General features: G+C 49.3%; 1 protein-coding gene across 6 annotated transcripts in view; it reads left to right on the forward strand.

Moving 5' to 3' along the window:
• Positions 1-866: 866 nt before the first annotated feature.
• The window catches only part of LIMS2 (LIM zinc finger domain containing 2), a 46,034-nt gene continuing 25,135 nt past the window's right edge, over positions 867-21,765 (forward strand). Inside the window, exon 1 of one of the 6 annotated variants that reach the window (XM_038564849.1) lies at positions 867-1,006. Coding sequence is in view for 3 of the 6 variants with exons in the window: in XM_038564850.1 (XP_038420778.1) it covers positions 18,840-18,988 (149 nt within the window). In the remaining 3 variants the exon portion in view is untranslated. Of the gene's footprint in view, positions 1,007-6,240; positions 6,395-6,740; positions 6,861-18,817; positions 18,989-19,811; positions 19,835-21,765 lie in introns of those variants that run through there. The other 5 variants (XM_038564847.1, XM_038564848.1, XM_038564850.1 and 2 more) reach the window with 5 other exon arrangements.

Consider the following 21,765-nt stretch of genomic DNA (forward strand, 5'->3'; position numbering starts at 1 on the left):
CAGATGCTTAACTGACTGAGCCACATAGGTACTCCAGTTTTCTTACTGATTTTTAAATGAATTAATAGCTAATTAAGAAAATGTTTCACTTTAATTTCCAATATGGTAAATATTGATAGATGTAGCCCACCTACATATAGTCTCTTTGGTATCCTCAGTTCTTCTTAAGAGTGTAAAACAAAGTCCAAGAAGTTTGAGAACCACTTGCATAGATTAGTGTATTTAATGCCCACAAATCTTTATGAAGCACTCACCTTTGGTGGTGAAAGTCAAGGCAATTTTCTTCATTCTACTTCTGAGCATTTCCCAATACAATGAAATTTTTGAAGTAAAAGATGAGAAAGAAATTAACTTAAAGTTATATCAATGATCCTGAGATTTCTTTCAGGGAAAAATAGTAACTGGCAAGAAAGTGTCTGAGTAACTGTTCTTGGGTCATTCAAAGTAGTTGAGGGTTTTCTTTTCTCTGTGCCCCTTGCTGGGCTCAGGTGTTGGCACGTGTACCTGCTGTAAATAAACATCAGGCCTCCCTGGGGACTCAGGAACTTGGGTTCAATAAATGCTCGTTTTAGCGGTTGCCAGATGAGCGCCCCCCTGGCGGCTGCCCCTTTGCTGGTTTCTCTGAATGCGGAGGGCAGCTGTTGCTCCTTTGTTCTGTCCTCCTGGCTCCTGGGCCTGCAGGGGACTGGGCTTCCAGTGGCCCGCCCCCGCAGGCACCTCCCCAGGGAGGCTGGCCTTTCCTTCCTGGCTTCCTCCCCACCCTCTCCTGACCCCCAGATGCCTCCGGTCCACCCTCCAGCTCCCGCCCCACCTCCTGCCAGGGAGAGGTAAGGCTGGAATATCTGGGGCCCTGTGGCAGCTGGGAGTCTCCAGCTGCCACCCAGTTCTTCTCCAAGTAGCTGTGCCAAGTGGGCCTGGCAGCTGCTACTTCCCTCAAAGAAGTTGCTGGCAGCACTCAGAGAAGGAAGCAACAGAAGGAGGTGGAGTGGTGACTCAGCCCTCTCAGGTAGAGACACTGTGTGGCAACCAAGTGGTGCTTTTTGCTCCTGAGATGTGCATGGGCCGTGTCCCTGGTTCTCCCTGCCATTCCCTTTATGTCCTTTAAGAGGTCATGCTAATGTTGGGGTAAGGGAGCAGCCCCAGGGTGGTCTGTCCTCCTGGTCTAGCCTCACACTCCATTAGGTGGCATGCAGACGGTGGAGGCCAGTTCACCTTAGCTGGATGCTAGACCTTCTGTTGGTGAGGCCAAGTCTGGACAGGCTGGGGTTGGGGAGTAAGGTGGGGAGGGGCACAGCTGATTTTTATTCTGGGCAGGGGTTGGAGATGCTCCGATGGAAAGATTGGTGGGTTGGCTGTTCTAATGGGAAAGAGGAAGCAAAACGAATCCCAGCATATGGAAGAGAGATGTGCTTAGGAGCAGAGAGAGGCTGGTGACCCTGCAGGTAAAGAATTGTGTGGTCATTGTGCACAAGTGATTCCTTGTTGGGTGACCCATGCTGCAATGCTTTGAGATGTAAGAATGTGGCATTTCTGAATGCTCTTTGGGGTTGTTCTAGGCCAGTCTCATTCCAGACCCTTGAGATACATCAAGCCTGTCCCAGAGCTAAGGTAAGAGAGGAATGGTATTTTCTCCCACCCCACCCCCCATTTTTTTTTAAAGATTGTATTTATTTATTTGACAGAGAGAGAGGAGGGCAAAGGAGCACAAGCAGGGGGAGAGGTAGGCATTTGAAGAGGGAGAAGCAGACTCCCCGCCAAGCAGAGAGCCCCATGTGCGACTCAATCCTAGAACTCTGGGATCATGACCCAAGCTGAAGGCAGACACTTAACCTATTGAGCCACCCAAGAGACCCTGGTATTTTCCTTTTGAAAGTCCAAGGCCAGCCAGTCTTTGCAAAGCAGTTGTGAGCTCCCTGGCCTGTTCTAATTATAGGTAAACCAGACTCTCAAGAAGGGTTCTGTGTTCTCCATAGACTAAGAAAACCTCTGAGTCTCTGTCATTTGTTCTGCAAACATTAAAAGAATTATTGGATTATGATTCCCCCATAATTGTAATCAGACTTTTTTCACCGAGCCCTCCTTGGTGCAGGAAGAAGTAAGGTCATTTTGGGTGGTCAGATGATGTGTGTGAGTAAATAACTATTCTGAGGACATGCTCATATTTTAAAATAGAAATATTGAGTTTTTAAAGTGGCAGATGTGGGGCGCCTGAGTGGCTCAATGGTTGAGGATCTGCCTTCGGTTCAGGTCGTGATCCCAGGGTCCTGGGATCGAGTCCCACATAGGACTCCCCTCCAGGAACCTGCTTCTCCCTCTGCCTGTCTCTGCCTCTCTCTGTGTGTTTCTCATGAATAAATAAATAAAATCTTAAAAAAATAAAAAGCTGCAAGTGTTGTGCTACCTGGCGGTACACAGAGGTGGGTGTGCTACGCACTATTCATGTTCAGCCAGGCTCCAGCTAGAGAATTCCAGCTTTTCCTCTGGGCGGTCCAGGTGTTTCCCTGCCCTTCCCTGGGAAGTCTCACAGACCACTTCTGGAATTAAGTTTGGACTTGAAGGAACTGGTTAATTCCAGTTATGTGCTACTGTTTAACAATGACCCAGTTGGGCCATCCCCAGTGCTCTGAGAGGGAAATGCCTAAACCAGATCTGGGGGGAGAGACCCTTTGGGCAGAACTGTTTGGATGCCCTCATGTCATATGGGCCATCACTAAACAGGCATGACACTGGTCCTGCGTGCTGGGAAGTAATCTGGCTCCTGCTGGGGCCTGGACCATGCAAGAGACCCTGAGACTTCCTTGGGGCTGCAAGGCCTTCTTGGTCCCCATTGTCATATGGGAGTGGGGGTTCTCCCTAGACATTGGAGAAGGCCTTGAGGCATTCTGATATCCCCAGTTTCTGTCTTCATGCTCCTTATTAAGCCACTCTGGTCAAGGGAAGCCTACCTCCTCCCTTGGTCCCCATGAACCCTTACTCCTGCCTCAGCACCCCTGGGCATTGAGCTGGCTCAGCTGTGGCTGTCAATGGGAAAGGGGGAGAAGGAGGGTGGTGTGGGGCAACTAGGGACATGCCCTGTGAATGGGGTGCTCACAGCCTCCTGCCCTAACAGGTGTTGTGGAATCTACCACTTGTTTTTTTTTTTTTTTAATTTTTATTTGTTTATTTATTTGAGAGAGAGAGAGAGAGAGAGAGCACCAAAGGGAGAGGGAGAGGGAGAAGCAGGCTTCTCAATGAGCAAGGAGCCTGATGCATGGCTTGATCCCAGGACCCTGAGATCACAACCTGAGCTGAAGGCAGACTCTTAACTGACTGAGCCCCCCAGGTGCCCCGAATCTCCCACCTCACTAAGGGTGGAATCCGAAGGCTAGTGTGACTGGTGCTCATGCTCTGGCCCCCTTTTGCCCCCTGGCATTTCTGCCTTATTTCCCATGCCCCTGGCTCCCTGTTTTGCAGACACTTCACCTTCTTTCTTCCTGACCCTGGAGCTCCCCAAGGCCTTCCCAGGTCAGGGCTGCTGCCTTGCTGTTCCACCTTGTTGGCTCTCTTCCTCATCTAGGTTTTAGCTTCAGTGCCAGTCCTCAGGAGCCTTCCTTGCCCTTCCAGTTGAAAGGAGCCCCCCATGTTGTACTTTTTTTGCAGCACTGTCCCTGTGTAAACTCACGTCTATGTTTTGTCCCCTGGTTCAGTGCTCTGCCCCAGTACCCGTATTCATGATTGCTCTTGAGTGAATGGGTGTGAGTGAGTGAATGTGTGAATGACCACTGCTGCACAACTGCAGCTCTCTCCTTCAAACCTGACCTCTGGCTGCACCATATGAGCCTGACTCATGGCTCCTTCAATCCTTCACATCTCCAGCAGAGCTGAGCGATGCCCACAGACGCCATCGAACTCTTGCTGAGCTTGCCCTTGGCCCAAGGATGAGGCATGCTGGGTGGCTGGGTGAGCAGCAGAAGGCTCTGCTTTGGCCACAGGGACATCCTCCTGTATTCAGCAACCATACTAAGGGAGGCCGTCAGGCTTTCAGGTGGGCATGGGGTCCCCTTGAGGCAGGGAATAGGTCCCTTTGATGTTCTTCCTCCTACTTTTCATCCTTTTTAGTTTCCTATAGAACCCTGATATTCAATGAACCAGCCAGCCTGGCAGTCCATTTCCAGTGCATAGCCCCTAGCGCACCTGTTCCTCTACATCAGCAATTGTGAAAAACATTTCTCCTTAAAGAGGCAGATGAACCAAGAAATCATCCATACTTTAAGCTTAATCAACCATCAAATTATAGTTAAACACTATCAGCTAAGACACAGCCACAAAAGAACTAACAAGTGCAAACTGCACAGGTTTCAAGATATCAGTTACTTAAGAACAGATGCCTTTTCTAAGCTCATTTCTGCGATGTCACTATCGACACATCGTTCTGAATTCCACTGTTTGTAGTTGCTACTTTGCACTGTCATTTTTAGATAGTCTTTATCTGCTGCCAAGCTAGAAGTAATACGATGTCTAGTAGGGTTGAAGTATCTTGTGGCTCAATCCTGGCTTCATAGTGGGATATTTGGGCTGCTTCCAAACATAAGCTATGCTACACGGACCAGCTAGAAATACCTGCCTATAGGTAGAGAGAGTGAGGGTTTTTTGTTTTATTTGTGTGATAAGTTTCCCAGAATAGATTCCCTAATGATTTCGTATCATAGGGTCACTTTAAAGATTTTATTTATTTATTTGAGAGACTGAAAATGAGCAGAGGGAGAGGGAGAAGCAGAGTCTATGCTGAGCAGGCAGCTACATGGGGGGCTCCATCCTAGGCCCCTGGGATCATGACCTGAGCTGAAGGCAGACAATGGACTGAGCCACCCAGGTGTCCCCACAGGGTCACCTTATTTATTTTTTTAAAAAGATTTAATTTATTTATTCATGAGAGACACAGATTGAGAGGCAGAGACATAGGCAGAGGGAGAAGCAGGCTCCCTGCTGGGAGCCTGATGAGGGACCCCATCCTGGACCCTGGGATCATGCCCTGAGCCCAAGGTAGACGCTCAACCGCTGAGCCACCCAGGCGTCCCACAGGGTCACTTTAAACAGTTCTCTAACTTGTCACCGGTGCTTCATTGTAGAAAGGAGTACTTGGTTCTCCTCCCCAACTTGGGCGGTTGATATTTTCATTGTAAAGTATCTTGCTGGGTTGGTGGCTCCTAGCATACTTCGAGGGGCTACTTGTGGGGAGGGCACCGATCTGGCGTCTCGTTTGCAGTCAGGCTCCCCGCCTGAAGGGACGCCCTCGGTGCTCGGCTTTCCGGGGGGCCGACCCCGTGACCCAGGCGTCCCCAGTGCCCCGCGGGGGGAGTCCGCGCCCAGGAGCGCCTGTTCGAGGAAGGAAAGCATGAAGGTGACCACCTCCCCGGCCGGGCCGCATTGGAAACCGAGGGAACCGAGGTGGTCTCAGCATCCTCCACCTCTGTCCCCACCCCCCACACCCCCACCCCCCCACCCGGGCCCGGGACAGCGCAGGGGGAGCGCCGGGCGAGCCAGGCAGGGCGGCCGGCGGGGCTGGGGGCTCGGTTCACGGTTATTATAACTTCACTCCCTTTAAAAGGAAAACTATGCCTGGAATCCGGGGAGGTGGCCCGCGGAGCCCGGGCGGGGGGGGACACGATCCGCACCCGCCGCAGGCCAGGCTCGGTGGCCCCGGGCTAGCACAGCGCGAGTGGCGGGGCCGGCCCTCCGCCCCAGCTCGCCCCCAGCTCGCCCCCAGCGGACCCCAGCTGACCCCCAGCTCGCCCCAGCTCGCCCCCAGCGGACCCCAGCTCGCCCCAGCTCGCCCCCAGCTCGCCCCAGCTGACCCCCAGCTCGCCCCAGCTCGCCCCCAGCTCGCCCCAGCTGACCCCCAGCTCGCCCCAGCTCGCCCCCAGCTCGCCCCAGCTGACCCCCAGCTGACCCCCAGCTGACCCCAGCTCACCCCCAGCTCACCCCCAGCTCGCCCCAGCTGACCCCCAGCTTACCCCCAGCTCGCCCCAGCTCGCCCCAGCTCGCCCCCAGCTCGCCCCAGCTGACCCCCAGCTCGCCCCAGCTGACTCCCAGCTCGCCCCCAGCTCGCCCCAGCTCGCCCCCAGCTGACCCCAGCTCGCCCCAGCTGACCCCCAGCTCGCCCCCAGCTCGCCCCAGCTCGCCCCAGCTCGCCCCCGCCCTCCCCTCCCACCTCGCGGGCCGGCGGACCCCACCCCTCTCCCCCCCCCCACCCCCCGCGGGCCGGGCTGGGCGCCGGGCGGAGCGCTCTTGGCCTTTTTTGGGCGTCTGCCTGCTTGGTGCTGCGGACCTGCTGGCTGCTGCTGTCTGGCTGCGGAGGCGGCAGAGCGGGTCCGAGGCGACCCCGGGCTCAGCGCGCGGCCACCATGACGGGAAGGTAACAGCCCCCCCCACGCCGAGGGCCGAGGCCGAGGCCGAGGGCGGGAGGGCGCCTGTCCCCGCGGGGCTGCGGGCCGGGCCCCCGGCCCCCCCGACCCCTGCCGGCCGTCCCGGAGACGCTGCGGCTCCACCTGTCGCGCCCGACCCCTGCCCGCTGCCGGGGGCCGCTCGGGAAGCCGCCGCCCCTGCGACGCACACTCCCTCCACCTGCCGGGACCCCCCCCCCCCCCCCGCGGGTGCCCGGGCCGCGGCGGGTGACGCTCCTGCCCACACCACCTGCCACCCCTCCAAGGTGGACGCAGCTGGCCCCTCACTACTGGAGAACCAGGGCTCGGAGGTGCCTGGGACTCGCCCAGGGTCACGCGCTGTTGGCTTCTGTCAGCCTCCGGACCCTGCAGAGAGCTCACCTTGGAGCCTCCGTTTCCTCCCCTGTGAGCCAGGAATGGCGAAAAATGTTAGAAATGGTAAAGGGTCTATGTGGGGGCCTGGCTAGAACTCTGCGGGAGCACAGGCTGCTGGGGGGGGCATTCCCCCAGGCCTGGCCCAGCTTGGGCTCTCAGGCCCTGTGGCCATTTCACAGATAAGGTAACTGAGGCCACGGAGGCTGAGTGACTTAGGAGGCCTGTCACATATGCACTAGTGTCTGGCAAGTGTTGGCCTCAGCAGTCCTTTCTGGAACATGGGTGGGTCCAAGTGCATGACTCAAGACTAGGTGGGAGGGGATGGTCTCTGAGGCCCAGCAGGCCCCCTTCCAGCCAAGTCCTGGCAGCAGGATGCTCTTTGACTTGTGGCTTGTGGTTTTGCTGAGGGAAAAGGACTTGGATAAGCAGTGCCCAGGAATGGGGAGCAACTGCAGAGGGCAGGGTGGTGGCCCTGAACCTGGGTGATGTGCACAGTGGTCACCAGGAGGGCGGGGGCACACTGGCCTGGAGTATGAGGGCCACTAGGACACCCAAAATGCCACGTGTCCTGTGACCCAGCAAGTCCTGTGTTTCAAATGCACTTCTCTTCCTGCTCTCATCGTGGCCTGAGTCTGTGGACACAACCAGCCTTCTAGGGCTCACCCTTCCTCGGGCGCTTGGCAGGCTCTTGCTCGGCTCACCTGCTCAGCCAGCTGCCTGTTGCCCACCTGGGAGCTTTTGAGGAAAAGAAGGGAAAGAGTGAACTAGGAGCTGCACAGACCAGTGTTGAGGTTGGGTGGAACGCATGTGATGCAGAGACTCAGGCACCACAGACACCCTAATAAGGCAAAGCCACATGCTGCCAGCTTTGGCAGCAGCTTCCGCCCTGATGGGGTGAGGAGAGCAGAGACCGAGATACCTTTGTTTCCTTGGCAGGGCTCCTGTCACTCCTGGGTCCCTTGGGCCTTTGGGCAGATGAAGGCCATCAGGTCAGCCGACAGACAGCCCAGTAAGAGAAGCTGGGAGGCAGGCAGGTGGTGGGAGCAGGGTCAACCTGCCCTGCCTTGAGCTGCAGGGGTCCAGAGAAATTCTGGTCATCAGATGACACACAGACCAGAGTGAACCTTGGAAAACACTGGGTCGAGTTTTTCCTTGTAAAGTCACATTGCTCATCTCCGAGAGTTAGAAAAAACCCAGAAACAGAAATGATAACGGGAACAGAAAAAGAAAGGACACACCCACAGTTCCCCTCCTCAGAGATGCCCTTGGGAATATTTTGGTGGCCTGTTTCTTTTCTCTTGGTGTATTTTCCTGCTCATTTGTTTTTCGCAGCTGTGAGCAGTCTGGGAGCATAGATTTACCCCTCCCTTGAAGTCGGCCTGCCACATGCAGTACCCAGGCCAGGACTGGTTCCCTCTCTGTCCACCACAGGCATGGGGCCAGGCCAGCTGAGGAATGGACATCCGCCCCATCCATTGGTGGGGGGTGGGTGGGTGAGGTTTTTCCTGTCCCAGAAGCTGGAGAGTTTCATTTTTACTCTATTGCGGCCACCTTGACCTCTGCATGTCCACGGGCCCCGTGAGACGCCAGGATAGTTCTCACACCCGGATCCTGGTTCTCCACCCATCCACCCACCCGTGCTGCCTAGAACCAGGCTGACCTTTGGAAACGACCCTCTGATTGTACAGCTCACACACCGCTGGGGCTCCCCCTGCCAACTGTGTAAAGTGCCAGCCTGTCTACAGGACCAGAGTGAGCAAGGCCAGAGGGAGGGCGGTGGAGAGCCAGTGAGGTAGCCTAGAGTGCATTTTGGGAACACACCTCTGGGTGCTGTGCAGAGAAAGGGCTGCTGAAGAAGAGATTGCATAGGAGGTCCACAAGGGAGGCTCTTCCTCAGCAGCCTTGGGGACAGAGAAGAGGAGCCGGACTCGGGGGGGTGGGTGCTGGAAGGCGGAATCTGACAGAGAGGATGACTTCCAGGAGGATGCCCAGTTGTGGTGGCAGGCACGGGCATCGATCTAGTTTGGGTCATGAAGGATTCGAAGAGCCTTGGCAAGTCCCAGAGGAAGCCTCTGAAGCCCGGTAGAGGGCTGAGCAGGGACAGAAGGGTAAGTGAGGCCTGGAGCCTGGGTGTGGTTAGGGAGAGGCCATGCTTTGGGCTGGAAGCTCAGTCCTGGCAAGTGGCCCCAAGGCTCTGAATCTTGAAAACACCAAAGTCTTTGTCCCAGCTGAAGGGGCCTTTGACATCACCACTGATCTCCAGGTAGGATGTTAAGACCCGGGCAAGGTTACACCCCTGCTTGGGGATGCAGCCTGTCAGCGGCAGTCTTCCCATGAGCCTGGGACGTGGCACCGGCCGCCTGGGAGCTCAGTGGCTTGGCCTGCTCTAAGGGGGACTCCCACCCACCATGTGACCACCGTCTGTTGAGGTCACCACGTTCCAGATCCTGAGCTGGGTGCTCACTGGGTGCAGTGCAGAGTGGGGCTGCTTGATCCCTGCCCTCACATCCATCAGCACTGCTACCCTCGGTGCTCTCAGCCACTCCCCACCTTTCTCGAGAGGAAGCCCTGTGGCCCCCCCTGGCAGAAGAGCCACCGTATAGCTAGAGTGGCAGACAGGATCCGGGGCTAGCACATAGAGCTGTGTGGGGCAGAGTACAAGTGCCACATGGCTGGACCCCGAGCCCAGGCCAAGCCAGGCACCACCCATGGCCCCCCAACTCCTCCCTTTCCCTCTGCTTCCAGTGTTGACTCTGATGCTGCGAGTGGAGTGTGGTGGGGGGACGGAGGGCCTTATCTATTGCGTGTCCAGTCCCTGGCTGAAAGTACCCCCTACCTCACCTCACCTCACATCACCAACATGAGTCTAACTGGTTCACAAAATTCCTGACAATTTAGCAGTTAGCACTTGGGACCTGGCAGGAGTTTGGCCTGCGCCCTCCTTGTGGAGAGGGGCCAGGCTTTCCATGCACGGTGGCTGTCCTGCCTCTTGGGCTGCATGGCCTCGCTTCGCTCTGCTCTATCTATCACGTGCAGATCATACCTAAATGTTCCTTAGGTCTTCATTTCCAGGCAGGGTGGACAGAGGGAGGCACCTTCACTCTCCTTGTTCTGTTTATTCAAATCTTAAATTTCCAATGATGAATATTTACTCAAGATGATGTAAGAAAATATGTTAATGAGATACTCCATGAGAGGACAGCGTGTCACTAAGATGACATGACTGAATGTATGGTCTGTAAAACCAAACACTGATGCTTGAGTTTTATTTTTCTTTCTTTTAATTTTATTAAATTCAATTTGCCAACATACAGCATGACACCCAGTGCTCAGCTCATCATGCGCCCTCCTTAATGCCTGTCACCCAGTTACCCTATCCCCCCAGATGCTTGAGTTTTAGAAGAAGAAAATAAAATCGTTCAAAATCAGATTTCATGTAAGTAAGAAGGTTGGAAAATGTCATTCATCTGAGGCATTCCAAGGGACCTAGCCTCTCAGTGCATCCAGGCAGGAGGTGTTGGTAGGGGGAGCTGGCTCTGGTGGAGAGGCTGTTTGCAGTAGTGTTGCTGGCTGCCCTGAGGATGGTGGTGGCCACCTGGCCTTAAACTTGCTGGTGGCCCTGGCCTCTGTCCCTGCCTCTAGTAAGCTATGTAGTTGTATTCTTCACTACACCTGTGCATTTTAAACATTTGTGATATAATTCACATACCATAAAATTCACTGTTTTATTGTGCACAATTTAGTGGATTTTAGTACATTCACCATTTGTACAACCATCATCACTAATTCTGGGACATTTTTGTCACCCTCCAAAAGAAACCCCATACGCATTTGTAGTTAATCCCCAGGTTTTGGCAGCCAATAATCTGCTGTTTGTCTCTCTGGATTTGCCTGTCCTGGATATTTCCTATAAATGAAATTATACATTATGTAGCTTTTTTTGGCCTGGCTTCTTTCATTTAGTGTACTATTTTCAAGGTTCACTTACATTGTAATATGAATCAGTACTTAATTCCTCTTTTGGGGACGGGGTGCAAATAATATTCCATTGCATGGATATACCACATTTTGTCTATGTGTTCATCTGTGGTGAACATTTGAATTGCTTCCACGTTTTTGGCTTTTAATAATAATGCTGCTGTGAACATTTCTATATATTTTTTTCTCTTGAGCATATACTTTGGAGTAGAATTGCTGGATGATATGGTGATTCTATATTAAATTTTTTTTGGGAATTGCCAAGCTGTTTTCTGAGTAACGGCATACTTTACATTTCCACCAGGAAACGTATGAGAGTCCTAATTTTCTTCATATCCTCACTAACACTTATTGTTTGTTTCAGTGGGTGCAAAGTGATATCACACTGTGGTTTTGATTTTCATTTCATTTCATTAACAAGTTGTCATGTTGAATATCTTTTCACATGCTTATTGATACTGGTATATCTTCTTTCTAGAAATGTTTATTCAGATTTAGTGCCCATTTTTAAATTGGGTTGTCTTTTTATTGTTGGATTTTTAAGAGTTTTATTCTGGATATGAAACACTTATCAGATAAATGATTTGCAAATATTTTATCCTATTCCATGGATTATCTTCTAACTTCTTTGATGGTGTCCTCTGATGCACAAAAGTTTCAAATTTTGATGAAATCCAATTTATCTATTTATTCTTTGATTGCTTGAGTTTTTGGTGTCATATCTAGGTAAGTGTTACCTAATCCAAGGTCATGGAGATTTATACCTATGTTTTCTTCTAAGAGTTTATACTTTAACTCTTATATTTTGTTTTTCAATCCGTTGTGAGTCAGTTTTTATACATGGCCCAAGGTAGGGGTTTAAAACCATTCTTTTGCATGTGGCTATCGTGGTCCTAGCCTCATTTGTTGACAAAATTATTTATCCTGATTGAATTGGCTTGTCAGTCTTGTTGAAAATCAGTTGATCATGGATGTATGGAATTATTTCTGGACTCTCAATCCTATTCTATTGATATATGTACCAGTACCAGACTGTTTGATCATTACTACTGTAACTCTGTAATAAGTTTTTTTTTTTTTTTAATTTATGATAGTCACACAGAGAGAGAGAGAGAGAGAGAGGCAGAGACATAGGCAGAGGGAGAAGCAGGCTCCATGCACCGGGAGCCCGACGTGGGATTCGATCCCGGGTCTCCCGGATTGTGCCCTGGGCCAAAGGCAAGCGCCAAACCACTGTGTCACCCAGGGTTCCCTGTAATAAGTTTTGAAATTGGGAAATGTGAGTCCTCTGAGTGTTCTTTTCTTTTTCTTTTTTTTTTTTTTTTGACTGTTCTTTTCCAAATTGTTTTGGTTATTCTGGGTCTCATGCATTTGCATGTGAATTTTAGGACCAGTTTGCCCATTTCTATAAAAAAAGGCAGTTGGAATTTTGATAGGGCTTGTGTTGTATCTGTAGGTTAGTTTTGGGATGGGAGGAGGTATTGTCATCTTAACAATATCAAGTTTTCCAATCCATGAACATGGGATGTCTTTCCATTTATTTAGGTCTTCTTTAGTTTCTTTCAACAATATGATATAGTTTTCAGTGTATGAGTCTTATGCTTCATTGGCTAAATTTATTCCTAGGTATTGTATTCTTTATGATGTAAATGGAATTGTTTTATTAATTTTATATTCATATTATTTGTTGCTAATGAGTTTTGTATATTGATTTTTTTTTTTATCCTGCAAACTTGCTGAACTTATTTACTAGTTATAATGTTTTTTCTTGGGGTTTAAGGTTTTCTGTATATGAGAGTATGTAGTATGCAAATATAGACACTTTTACATCTTTTCCAATCTGGATACATTTTATTTCCTCTTATTGCTAATTATCCTTGCTAGAACCTCCACTGCAATGTTGAAAAGAAATGGCAAGACTGGACGTCCTTGTCTTGTTCTTGACCTTAGAGGGAAAGCTCTCAGGCTTTTACCATTGTGATGTTAGCTCTGGGTTTTTATCTGGCTGAGGAAGTACCATTCTATTCCTAGTTTGTTGAGAGTTTTTTTTTTTTTTTTTAAGATTTTATTTATTCATGAGAGACATAGGGGGAGAGAGAGAGAGAGAGAGAGAGAGGCAGAGACACAGGCAGAGGGAGAGCAGGCTCCACACAGGGAGCCCAATGTGGGACTCGATCCGGGGTCTCCAGGATCAGGCCCTGGGCTGAAGGTGGTGCCAAACCACTGAGCCACCCAGACTGCCCTGTTTTTCTTTTTTTTATCATGAAAGTGTGTTGGATTTTGTCAAGCACATTCTCAGCATTCTTGTGATGAATTGCATTGATTTTGGATGTTGAACCAACTTTATATCCTAGGTCAAATCTCATTTGGTCATGAGTGTAGTACTTTTTATAGGCTGCTAGATTCAGTTTTGTTGAGGATGTTTACATCTAGTTTTATAAGTGATATTCCTCTGCAGTTTTCTTATGATATATTTTTCTGATCTGAGGTAATGCTGACTTCATTGAGTGAGTTGGAAAGTGTTCCTTCCTGGTAGATTTTTTGAGATTTTGTGAAGGGTTGGTGTTAATGCTACTTAAACATTTGGTAAAATTCATCAATAAAACCATTTGGCTCATCTTTGTAGAAAGATTTTTTTTTAAGATTTTTTTTTTTTTTTTTTTAAAGGGCAGCTTGGGTGGCTCAGCGGTTTAGCGCCACCTTCAGCCCAGGGCATGATCCTGGAGACCTGAGATGGAGTCCCACATCAGACTCCCTGCATGGAGCTTGCTTCTTCCTCTGCCTGTGTCTCTACCTCTCTTTCTGTGTTTCTCATGAATAAATAAATAAAATCTTAAAGATTTTTTTTAAAGTAATCTGTACATCCAACGTGGGGCTCAATTTCACAACCCCAAGATCAAGAGTTGCATGCTCCATTGATGGAGCTAGCCAGGTGTCCTGGAAGATTTTGATTATGAACCCAGTCTCTTCACTTGTTATTGGCCTATTTGGATCTTACATTTCTTGTTGATTCAGTTTTGGTAGTTTGTATCTTCCTAGGTATTTGCCCATTTCAGCTAGGCTATTTTATTTGCTGTAATTTAGTTTGTATATAATTGTTCACAGCATTCCCTTACGGTCCTTTAGGTTTCTTTAACTTCAGCCCCATCTTTCATTCCTGATTTCAGTCATTTGTGTGTTCTCTTTTTTTCTTGGTCAGTCTGGCTTAAAGGTTTGTTAGTTTTGTTGATCTTGTCAAAGAATCACTTTTGATTTTGTTGCTATTCTCTATTTTCTTCCTAATCTCTGTTTCATTTATTTCTGTTTTAATCTTTATTATTTCCTCCCCTATGCTTGCTTTGAGTTTAGTTTACTCTTCTGTTTTTGTTTTTTTAAAGTGGAAGGTTAAATTATTGATTTGAGATTTTCTTGTTTAATATACAACTATAAAACTATTTTAAAGGATACAACTATTTAAACTATTATACAATTATTTTTTAAAAAGATTATATTTATTTATTCATGAGAGAGGCAGAGACATAGGCAGAGGGAGAAGCAGGCTCCTGTGGGGAACCTATTGTGGGACTCAATCCCAGGACCCTGGGATCATAACCTGAGCCAAAGACAGATGTTCAAACACTGAGCCACCTAGGTGCTCCCTGAGGCTCTTTTTATGGCCCGGCATATGGTCTACCCTGGAGAATGTTCCAAGTATACTTGAAAACATATATTCTGCTATTGTTGGATGGAGTGTCCTGTAGATGTCTTTTAGGTGTAGTTGGTTTATAGTGTTGTTTATGTCTTTTATATCCTTGCTTAACTTTTGTATAATAGTGTATCCATTAGGAAAGTAGAGTTTTGGGGTGTCTGAGTTGCTCAGTCAGTTAAGCATCTGCCTTTGGCTCAAGTTGTGATCTCAGATTTCTGTGATCTCAGGGTCTTGGGATCAAGCCCTGTGTTGGGCTCCCTGCTCTGCAGAGAGTCTGCTTATTCCTCTCCCTCTGCCCCTCTGCTTCCCTCCCCCTGGCTTGTGCTCCCTTTATCTCAAATAAATGAATAAAAATCTTTTAAAAAAAGAGAAATTGGAGTATTGGAGTCTCCAACTATTATTGCTACATTATCTATTTTTATTTCATTCTAATAATTTTTGCTCCAAGTTTTTTGAGTCTGCTGTTAGGTGCATATATGTTTATATTTGTTATTTATTTTTGATGGATTGACTCTTTTATAGAAGGTCCTTTTTTGCTCTTGTAACAATTTTTGTCTTTTTTTTTTAAAGATTTATTTATTTATTTATTTAGAGAGAGAGAGTGAGAGGCAGAGACACAGGAGGAGGGAGAAGCAGGCTCCATGCCAGGACCCCAATGTGGGACTCCATCCCAGGACTCCAGGATTGTGCCCCAGGCCAAAGGCAAGCGCTAAACCGCTGAGCCACCCAGGGATCCCCCAATTTTTGTCTTAAAGTCTATTTTGTCTGATGTTAGTATGGATAGCAACTCCAGTTCCTTTTCTTTCCTTTTTTTTTTTTTTAAAGATTTTATTTATTTATTCATAGAGACAGAGAGAGAGAGAGAGAGAGAGAGGCAGAGACACAGGCAGAGGGAGAAGCAGGCTCCATGCAGAGAGCCCGACGTGGGACTCGATCCAGGGTCTCCAGGATCACGCCCTGGGCTGCAGGCGGCGCTAAACCGCCTTGCCACCAGGGCTGCCCTCCAGTTCCTTTTCAATTGCTGTTGGCATGGTGTATCTTTTCCATAATTTTACTTTCAAACTATTTGTGTTTTTGTCTAAAGTGAATCTCTTATAGAAATTATATAGGTAGATCATGTTTTTTTTAAAATCCATTTGCCAATTTCTGACTTTTAATTGGATAATTTAATCCATTTGCATTTAATGTAATTATTTTACATTTACCATTTACAATTTTTTAAATATATATTTTAAGTCTTTTTTGTTTCTCAATTCCCACACTATTATTGCCTTCTTTTGTAATGAATTATTTTATTAGGCTGTTGTAGTTGGGAAAAATAGGTTTATGAACAAAAAGTACATTTATATTGTATTTTATTTTTATCTATATAGTAACCTTTACTATGTCATGGTTAAATATACTTTGCTGCTTTTTATTTCTTCATGAGGATTCCCCCTTTTTTTTTTTTTTTTTTTTAAGATTTTATTTATTCAACAGAGAGAGAGACAGCACAAGCAAGGGATAGCAGGGGGAAAGGGACTCTGGGATCATGACCTGAACCAAAGGCAGATGCTCAAGAGACTGAACCATGCAGGCGTCCCTTTTTATGTGGATTCAAGTTATTGTCTAGTGTTTTTTAATTTCATCCTGAAGGACTCTTTTTAGTATTTCTTTTCAACTGCAAAATTTCTGTTGGGTCCCCTTTAATAATTTCTCTTTATCAGTATTCTCCATTTGATGTGATATCATTCTCATACTTTAGTTTTTTAAGACATGGTTTCCTTTAGTTCTTTGAACAAAATTAAAATGATTTAAAGTCTGTGTAGTAAGTCTAATATTTGGTCTTCCTCAGGGACAGTTTCTGTTGATTACTCCTTTTTGTGTGTAAGGGTCATACTTTTTCATTTCTTTGTACATGTCATAATTTTTTGCTAAGAACTGAACATTTTAAATAATATGTGGCAATTCTGATATCAGATTCTCCTCCACTCCTGAGTTTCTTGTTGCTATTTGTTGTTTGTTTAGTAACTTTTCTGATCTAATTCTGTAAAGTCTGTATCTCTGTCATTTGTGACTGAAGTCTCTGCCTGGTTAGTTTAGTGGCCTGCTAATGACTGGACAAAGTTTTCCCTTGATGCCTGAAACCAAGATGCCTTTCAGTCTTTGCTGAGGGACCTAAGTGTATGTTGGGGCACACCTTCAACATGCAACTGGGCAGTTACAAGTCTGCGTTAGCCTTCACTCCTGCTGCAAACAGGCCCGAAGGTCAGTCAGAAGTAAGAGCTTACGACCTTCTTAGTTCTTCCCTGAGCATGCAAGCAGTCCTGGGCTTTTGCATGGCCTTCTAGATTCCCAGAAATATGTTGGTCCTTTTCAAAGCCCCTAAGGACATCTTATTCCTCAGTTTTCCCTTTTAAGCTTTTGATTAGTTTATCATTGCCCCCACAGTTATCCATTGCCAATGGCAACGACAGCTATGATACTATAGGCAGCTATAATAGTAGTACCTTTGAAAAAAAAACCCCAAGAGAGGTTTTTAACATTGGGTATGTGTGAATGAGGTTACATAAAAACAAGACTTTCAGGTAGAGTCTTCCAGAGAGTGAAGGTTTGAACGAGCTCCAGCCCTGCCTGCTTCTTAATTACTGGGAATGTGGGATGTTATTTTTCAAGACAGCCATGGAGTTAGGGTATAGGCTGTCAGGGACTAGGATAAGTTAAAGCATCACAAAGCTCATTGTTCTTACCAAGATTCAACTGATTTTTCTTGACCAAATGTTCCTGGGTTACTGCAAAACTCTTGTTAACTTACAGAGTTCTGAAAAAGTAAATTCTGAGAATTTTTGCTAGTTTTTCATTGTTTTTATGAAGGGAAAAAATTTCAAAGGTTCTTACTCTTCCACTTAGGCTGATATCATTCTTATTATGTTTTTGCAACTTTGTCCTCTGGAGCCAGAGTGCTGTCTGGGCACACTGAAATGGCTCCTACACCCATTTCTGCAAGACAGGTTGCAGAATTAGAGGGACAGGGGACAAGGCTGTGCAGAGATTTGGGATTTGGGCCTAATTAGACTCTAATTTCCCTTTTCAACTTCTAACCCCTGGTACTTCCTTTTACAGTACATATTTGTTGAATTGATTAGTACTTGGTAACCTTGGACTTGAGTTTCATTTACGAATTATGATGCACAAAACACTTGTGGCTGTAGCCTCCCTTTCTGGCCTGTCTGCAACTGCAGAAACCCTAAATAAATGTTCCCTCCTTATTTTTAAAATATTTGTTTATTTTTAAATTTAAACTCAATTAATTAACACATATTGTATTATTAGTTTCAGTGGTAGAGTTCAGTGATTCGTTAGTTTTATATAACACCCAGTGCTCATTATATCATGTGCCCTTCTTTTTTTTTAAAATTTTTTAAGATTTTTATTTATTTATGATAGTCACAGAGAGAGAAGAGAGAGAGGCAGAGACACAGGCAGAGGGAGAAGCAGGCTCCATGCACCGGGAGCCCGATGTGGGATTTGATCTCGGGTCTCCAGGATCGCGCCCTGGGCCAAAGGCAGGCACCAAACCACTGCGCCACTCAGGGATCCCATCATGTGCCCTTCTTAATGCCCATCACCCAGCTACCCTGTCCTCCCACCTTCCCCTCAAGCAACCCTCAGTTTGTTCCCCATGATTAAGACCCCCTATGGTTTGTCTCCCTCTCTTATTTCGTCTTATTTTATTTTTCCCTCCCTTCCCTTAGGATCCTCTGTTTTGTTTCTTAAATTCCACACGTGAATGAGATTATTAAATGTTCCCTCCTTAAATGACACTGTAGTTCCAGGTGAGTTCTGGGTTCCAGAGTTCAAAATTCCCCCAAGGAAGAGGCTGAGTGAGGCTGGTAGGAGGAGCCTAGGCCCTAGGGCACTGACTTCAAGGTGCAGTAACAAAACTTTCTAATAAGCTTTCTTAAGCATTCAGTTATCTACATCAGGGAGTGGGAGGTGGTGATCTTTGTACTCCCACTTTGGCTCCTCCAGCCTCAGCCACTATGTCCTTTTGCCCCTTTAAAAAATATTTGTTGAATTGATCAGTGCTTGGTACTTTTGGAATTGAGCTGCATTTACAAGTTATACTGCACCCAATGCTTGTAGTCGTCTGGCTGTATTTTGGAGCTGACCCCAGGGTGATTAATGAGTTTGGATTTGCTGGGTGAGGTATGCTTCTTGGTATGTGGGCCCGGCAACTGAGTGCCAATGGATTCTCTCCAAAGTCTCCCTCCACCTCAGTGTAGGAGGACCAGCGCCCTGTTGTTCAGAATGATCGCTACTGTTGTTTTCTTTAGAAGGGCAGAGGAAGATAGTGCTCACGCTTTCTGACCTTACTAGAAAGGTTTTTCAGGGAAATGGAATCCATTTTAAAGATCTCCGTGAGTGCTCTGGATTCTCATTTTATTGCTGACCAGAGTGCCTGCTCGGCCAGCAGGGACCACAACTCAGATGCTGACCTGGGGTGTTTGCACTTGGATCACAATAACCCTGCCTATCTCTTTAGGTAAAAATGCATGGCAATGGTGCCTTCCTGGCAGTCTCCTGTCAGACTCTGCTTCTGCCTTCCCTGGCAAGTTGGGGGGATAATCTGTTGCTGGGGGTTTGACAGCATGGACCTTGTGTGGGGGCTTGGCAGTTTGTTGGTCAGATCTGGGGAACCAGATCCTGCCCTAATCTGGGTCTCCAGGTGGCATTTGCAGCACAGGCTCCTGGGAAGGGAACGAGGCAGAGTGTGGGCACGTGTGGGGCTTCCTCACCAGCTTCTTAACTGTTTCTAGGATCCCTAAACCAGGTCAGTCCCATATTGCCCTCCTGCAGGTCAGGGGGCTTGGGGTTCCCTTCTTAGGTTCCTCTCAGCCTGGGACCCAGGCATCCTGGCCTGCCTCTAGGGACCTCACTTCAGGGCTGTTTGGGACCCTCCCAGCCAGTCTCCTCCCCAGCCAGGACCCAGCCCTGCCAGCCTCTGCTTTCGCTGTGCTGCCCCCACAGGGGCAACAATGTCCTTTCTCTTTGGAGTTGGCTCTGCTGCCCTTTGGAGATCGCTGCGTGTAACGTGAGCTCCCGCCCAGGGCGGTGGGGGGAGAGGCGCCCCCTGCACGCCGCGGCGTGTCCGTGTCCGTGTCCGTGTCCGCGTCCGCGTCCGGCGGAGGTGGCTGCCTGCTGCCTGCTGCCTGCTGCCTGGGGAGGCCGCCCCACCGGGGCCGGGGGCGGAGGCGGCGGCGGCGGCGGCGGCGGGGGCGGAGGCCGCAGCATGGAGCATGGCAGGCCCGCTGGGGCTGGGCGCGCTCGCAGCGTCCGGGCTCTACCGGCGGCGCCGGCACCGACTGCGCCCGCCGCCCGCCGCGCCCGGGTAGGTGGCCCGGCCGGGCGGGTTGCGGGGCGGTGGCCGGAAAGCTGCGGCTGCCGGCCCTGCCTCCGACCCCAGCCTGGCCCTTCGGACGGCGAGACCCGTCCTCCCGGGTTGGGACAGGGAGTGCGGACGGCGCGGGGCCAGCCCGGGCTGGGGACCAGGCGGGAGGTGGGGCGCGGTGGAGCCTGCGGGCGTGATGCCATCTGGGGTCCACGTCCCTGCGCAGGACGCTGAGACTGGGGTGTCAGGCCAAGTGGTCCCGAGGGACGCCCCTCGCTGCTTTCACACCTGTCGCTTCACTGCTGCTTTCAGCGGTCAGGGAGCTTGCTGCGCGTCACTAGTCAAAAATGACCAAGCTGTGATCTGAAGCCACTTTGGACTGACTCTAAAATCCGAACTGCTTTATCTTGTGGAGAATTGCCAGTGTTGACAATTGATGAAAGCCTCCTTTGGGGCGGGAAGGGAAGCCTGTGGGGCTCGGGGTTGACCTCAAGGCATCTGAGAAGATGAGTTAACCTGGGGTGGGGAGCGTCCGAGGGGGCATGTCGATGGTAGTAGAGCCCCTGGTGTGTGTGTCAGGGCTGGGCGCTGGGCTCCAGGGGCTGCCTGGGTGGAAACTTGGAGTAGAAAGTTGGGGAGACAGTGATGAGGGCTGTGAACTTGGTTGGGGTCACTGGCCCTGAAAGTGATGAGTGCAGACCCCAGAGGAGGAGGTGGGGGAGGAAGGGGGGAAAACCCTGAGGGTGGGAGGAGGGGGTGGGGCGTCAGAGAAGAGACAGGAAGCAGCAATGAGAGAGGTGAGGGGGGATCTGGAGGACCCAGGGAAGAAAGGACGTCCAGGGACTACTGCGATGCAGGGAAAATCCGGCCTGCCTTGAGCTGTATCCCCTCAGGCAAGGTAGCCTTCTGGAGAGGTGATTGGGACTGAGCTACAGAGACATCTGGGGTTCAGGACGGAGCAAGGAGCAAGACATGGGGTAGAGGGCTACAGAATGGGCTCCCATTCCACACCTGGATTGCAGTCCCCTTGTGCATCAGGACAGGGACTGGACAAGCCCATTACTCAGGTGAGGAACCCAAGGCTTAGGACACCAAGAAACTCACCTGAGCGTGGCAGTGCTGGAAGGGGCACCCTCCTCAGTGGGCCTGTGGATGTCCTTGGACATGTGTGCGGGGAGATGTGGTGCAGAGAATGGCGACCAGGACACTGATAGGCCAGAGGCCAGGCTGGGGAGAGATGTCACAGAACAGACTCAGCACAAGAACAAGGCCGAGATGCAAGGAGCGCACCTCGGCGTGGTATGAAAATCAGGCCTCAGGAAAGTCCCGAGCATGCGGGCACATATGTTTATATGCTACTTGTCTTTATTTTTCTGTGCGCTTCTGGCTCATGCCCTTCCTCAGCTCTCAATTACTGGTGGGATGGTTTTAAAGCACACCTGCCTGAAAGCAAACGAAGCTGCTAGAGCAAAGAGGGATGGCTGAAGCTTCAGGAAAGGCCAGCTAATCTCCCATAGGCTCCAAACAGACTGTGAAGATGTTTCTGATGGTGTAAGTGCTTCGTGCATAGCAGCCTAAGGCAGCATTTAGATTTTCCAGTCTTCCCAAGGCTGAGCGTGGGAACTGACTTTGTGTAAATTCTTTTTTCCTGTGCGTAGCCAGGTGACTCCGGCTGCTGGCTGCGGGCTGGCCTCGTGAGGGGGTGGCAGGGAGGAGGCCCAGGCCATGCGGGGGGCGGGGGGGGGGGGCGGGGGGGCAGCTTCCACCTGAGCTGCAGAGGTCGTGCTGCAGTGGGATCCCCCTTTTCTCCCTGCACCTGGAACAGTGCCTGGGCCCAGAGTAGGTGCTCAGTAAAGACCTGTCAGATTAAGGAAGGAAGGAATGCCACTGGCTGCCTGTTATGGAGCGGTTATGGGCTGTGCTTGCAGGTG

This window comes from Canis lupus, chromosome 19 (assembly GCF_011100685.1).
Source record: "Canis lupus familiaris isolate Mischka breed German Shepherd chromosome 19, alternate assembly UU_Cfam_GSD_1.0, whole genome shotgun sequence".
Taxonomy (NCBI): Eukaryota; Metazoa; Chordata; class Mammalia; order Carnivora; family Canidae; genus Canis; species Canis lupus.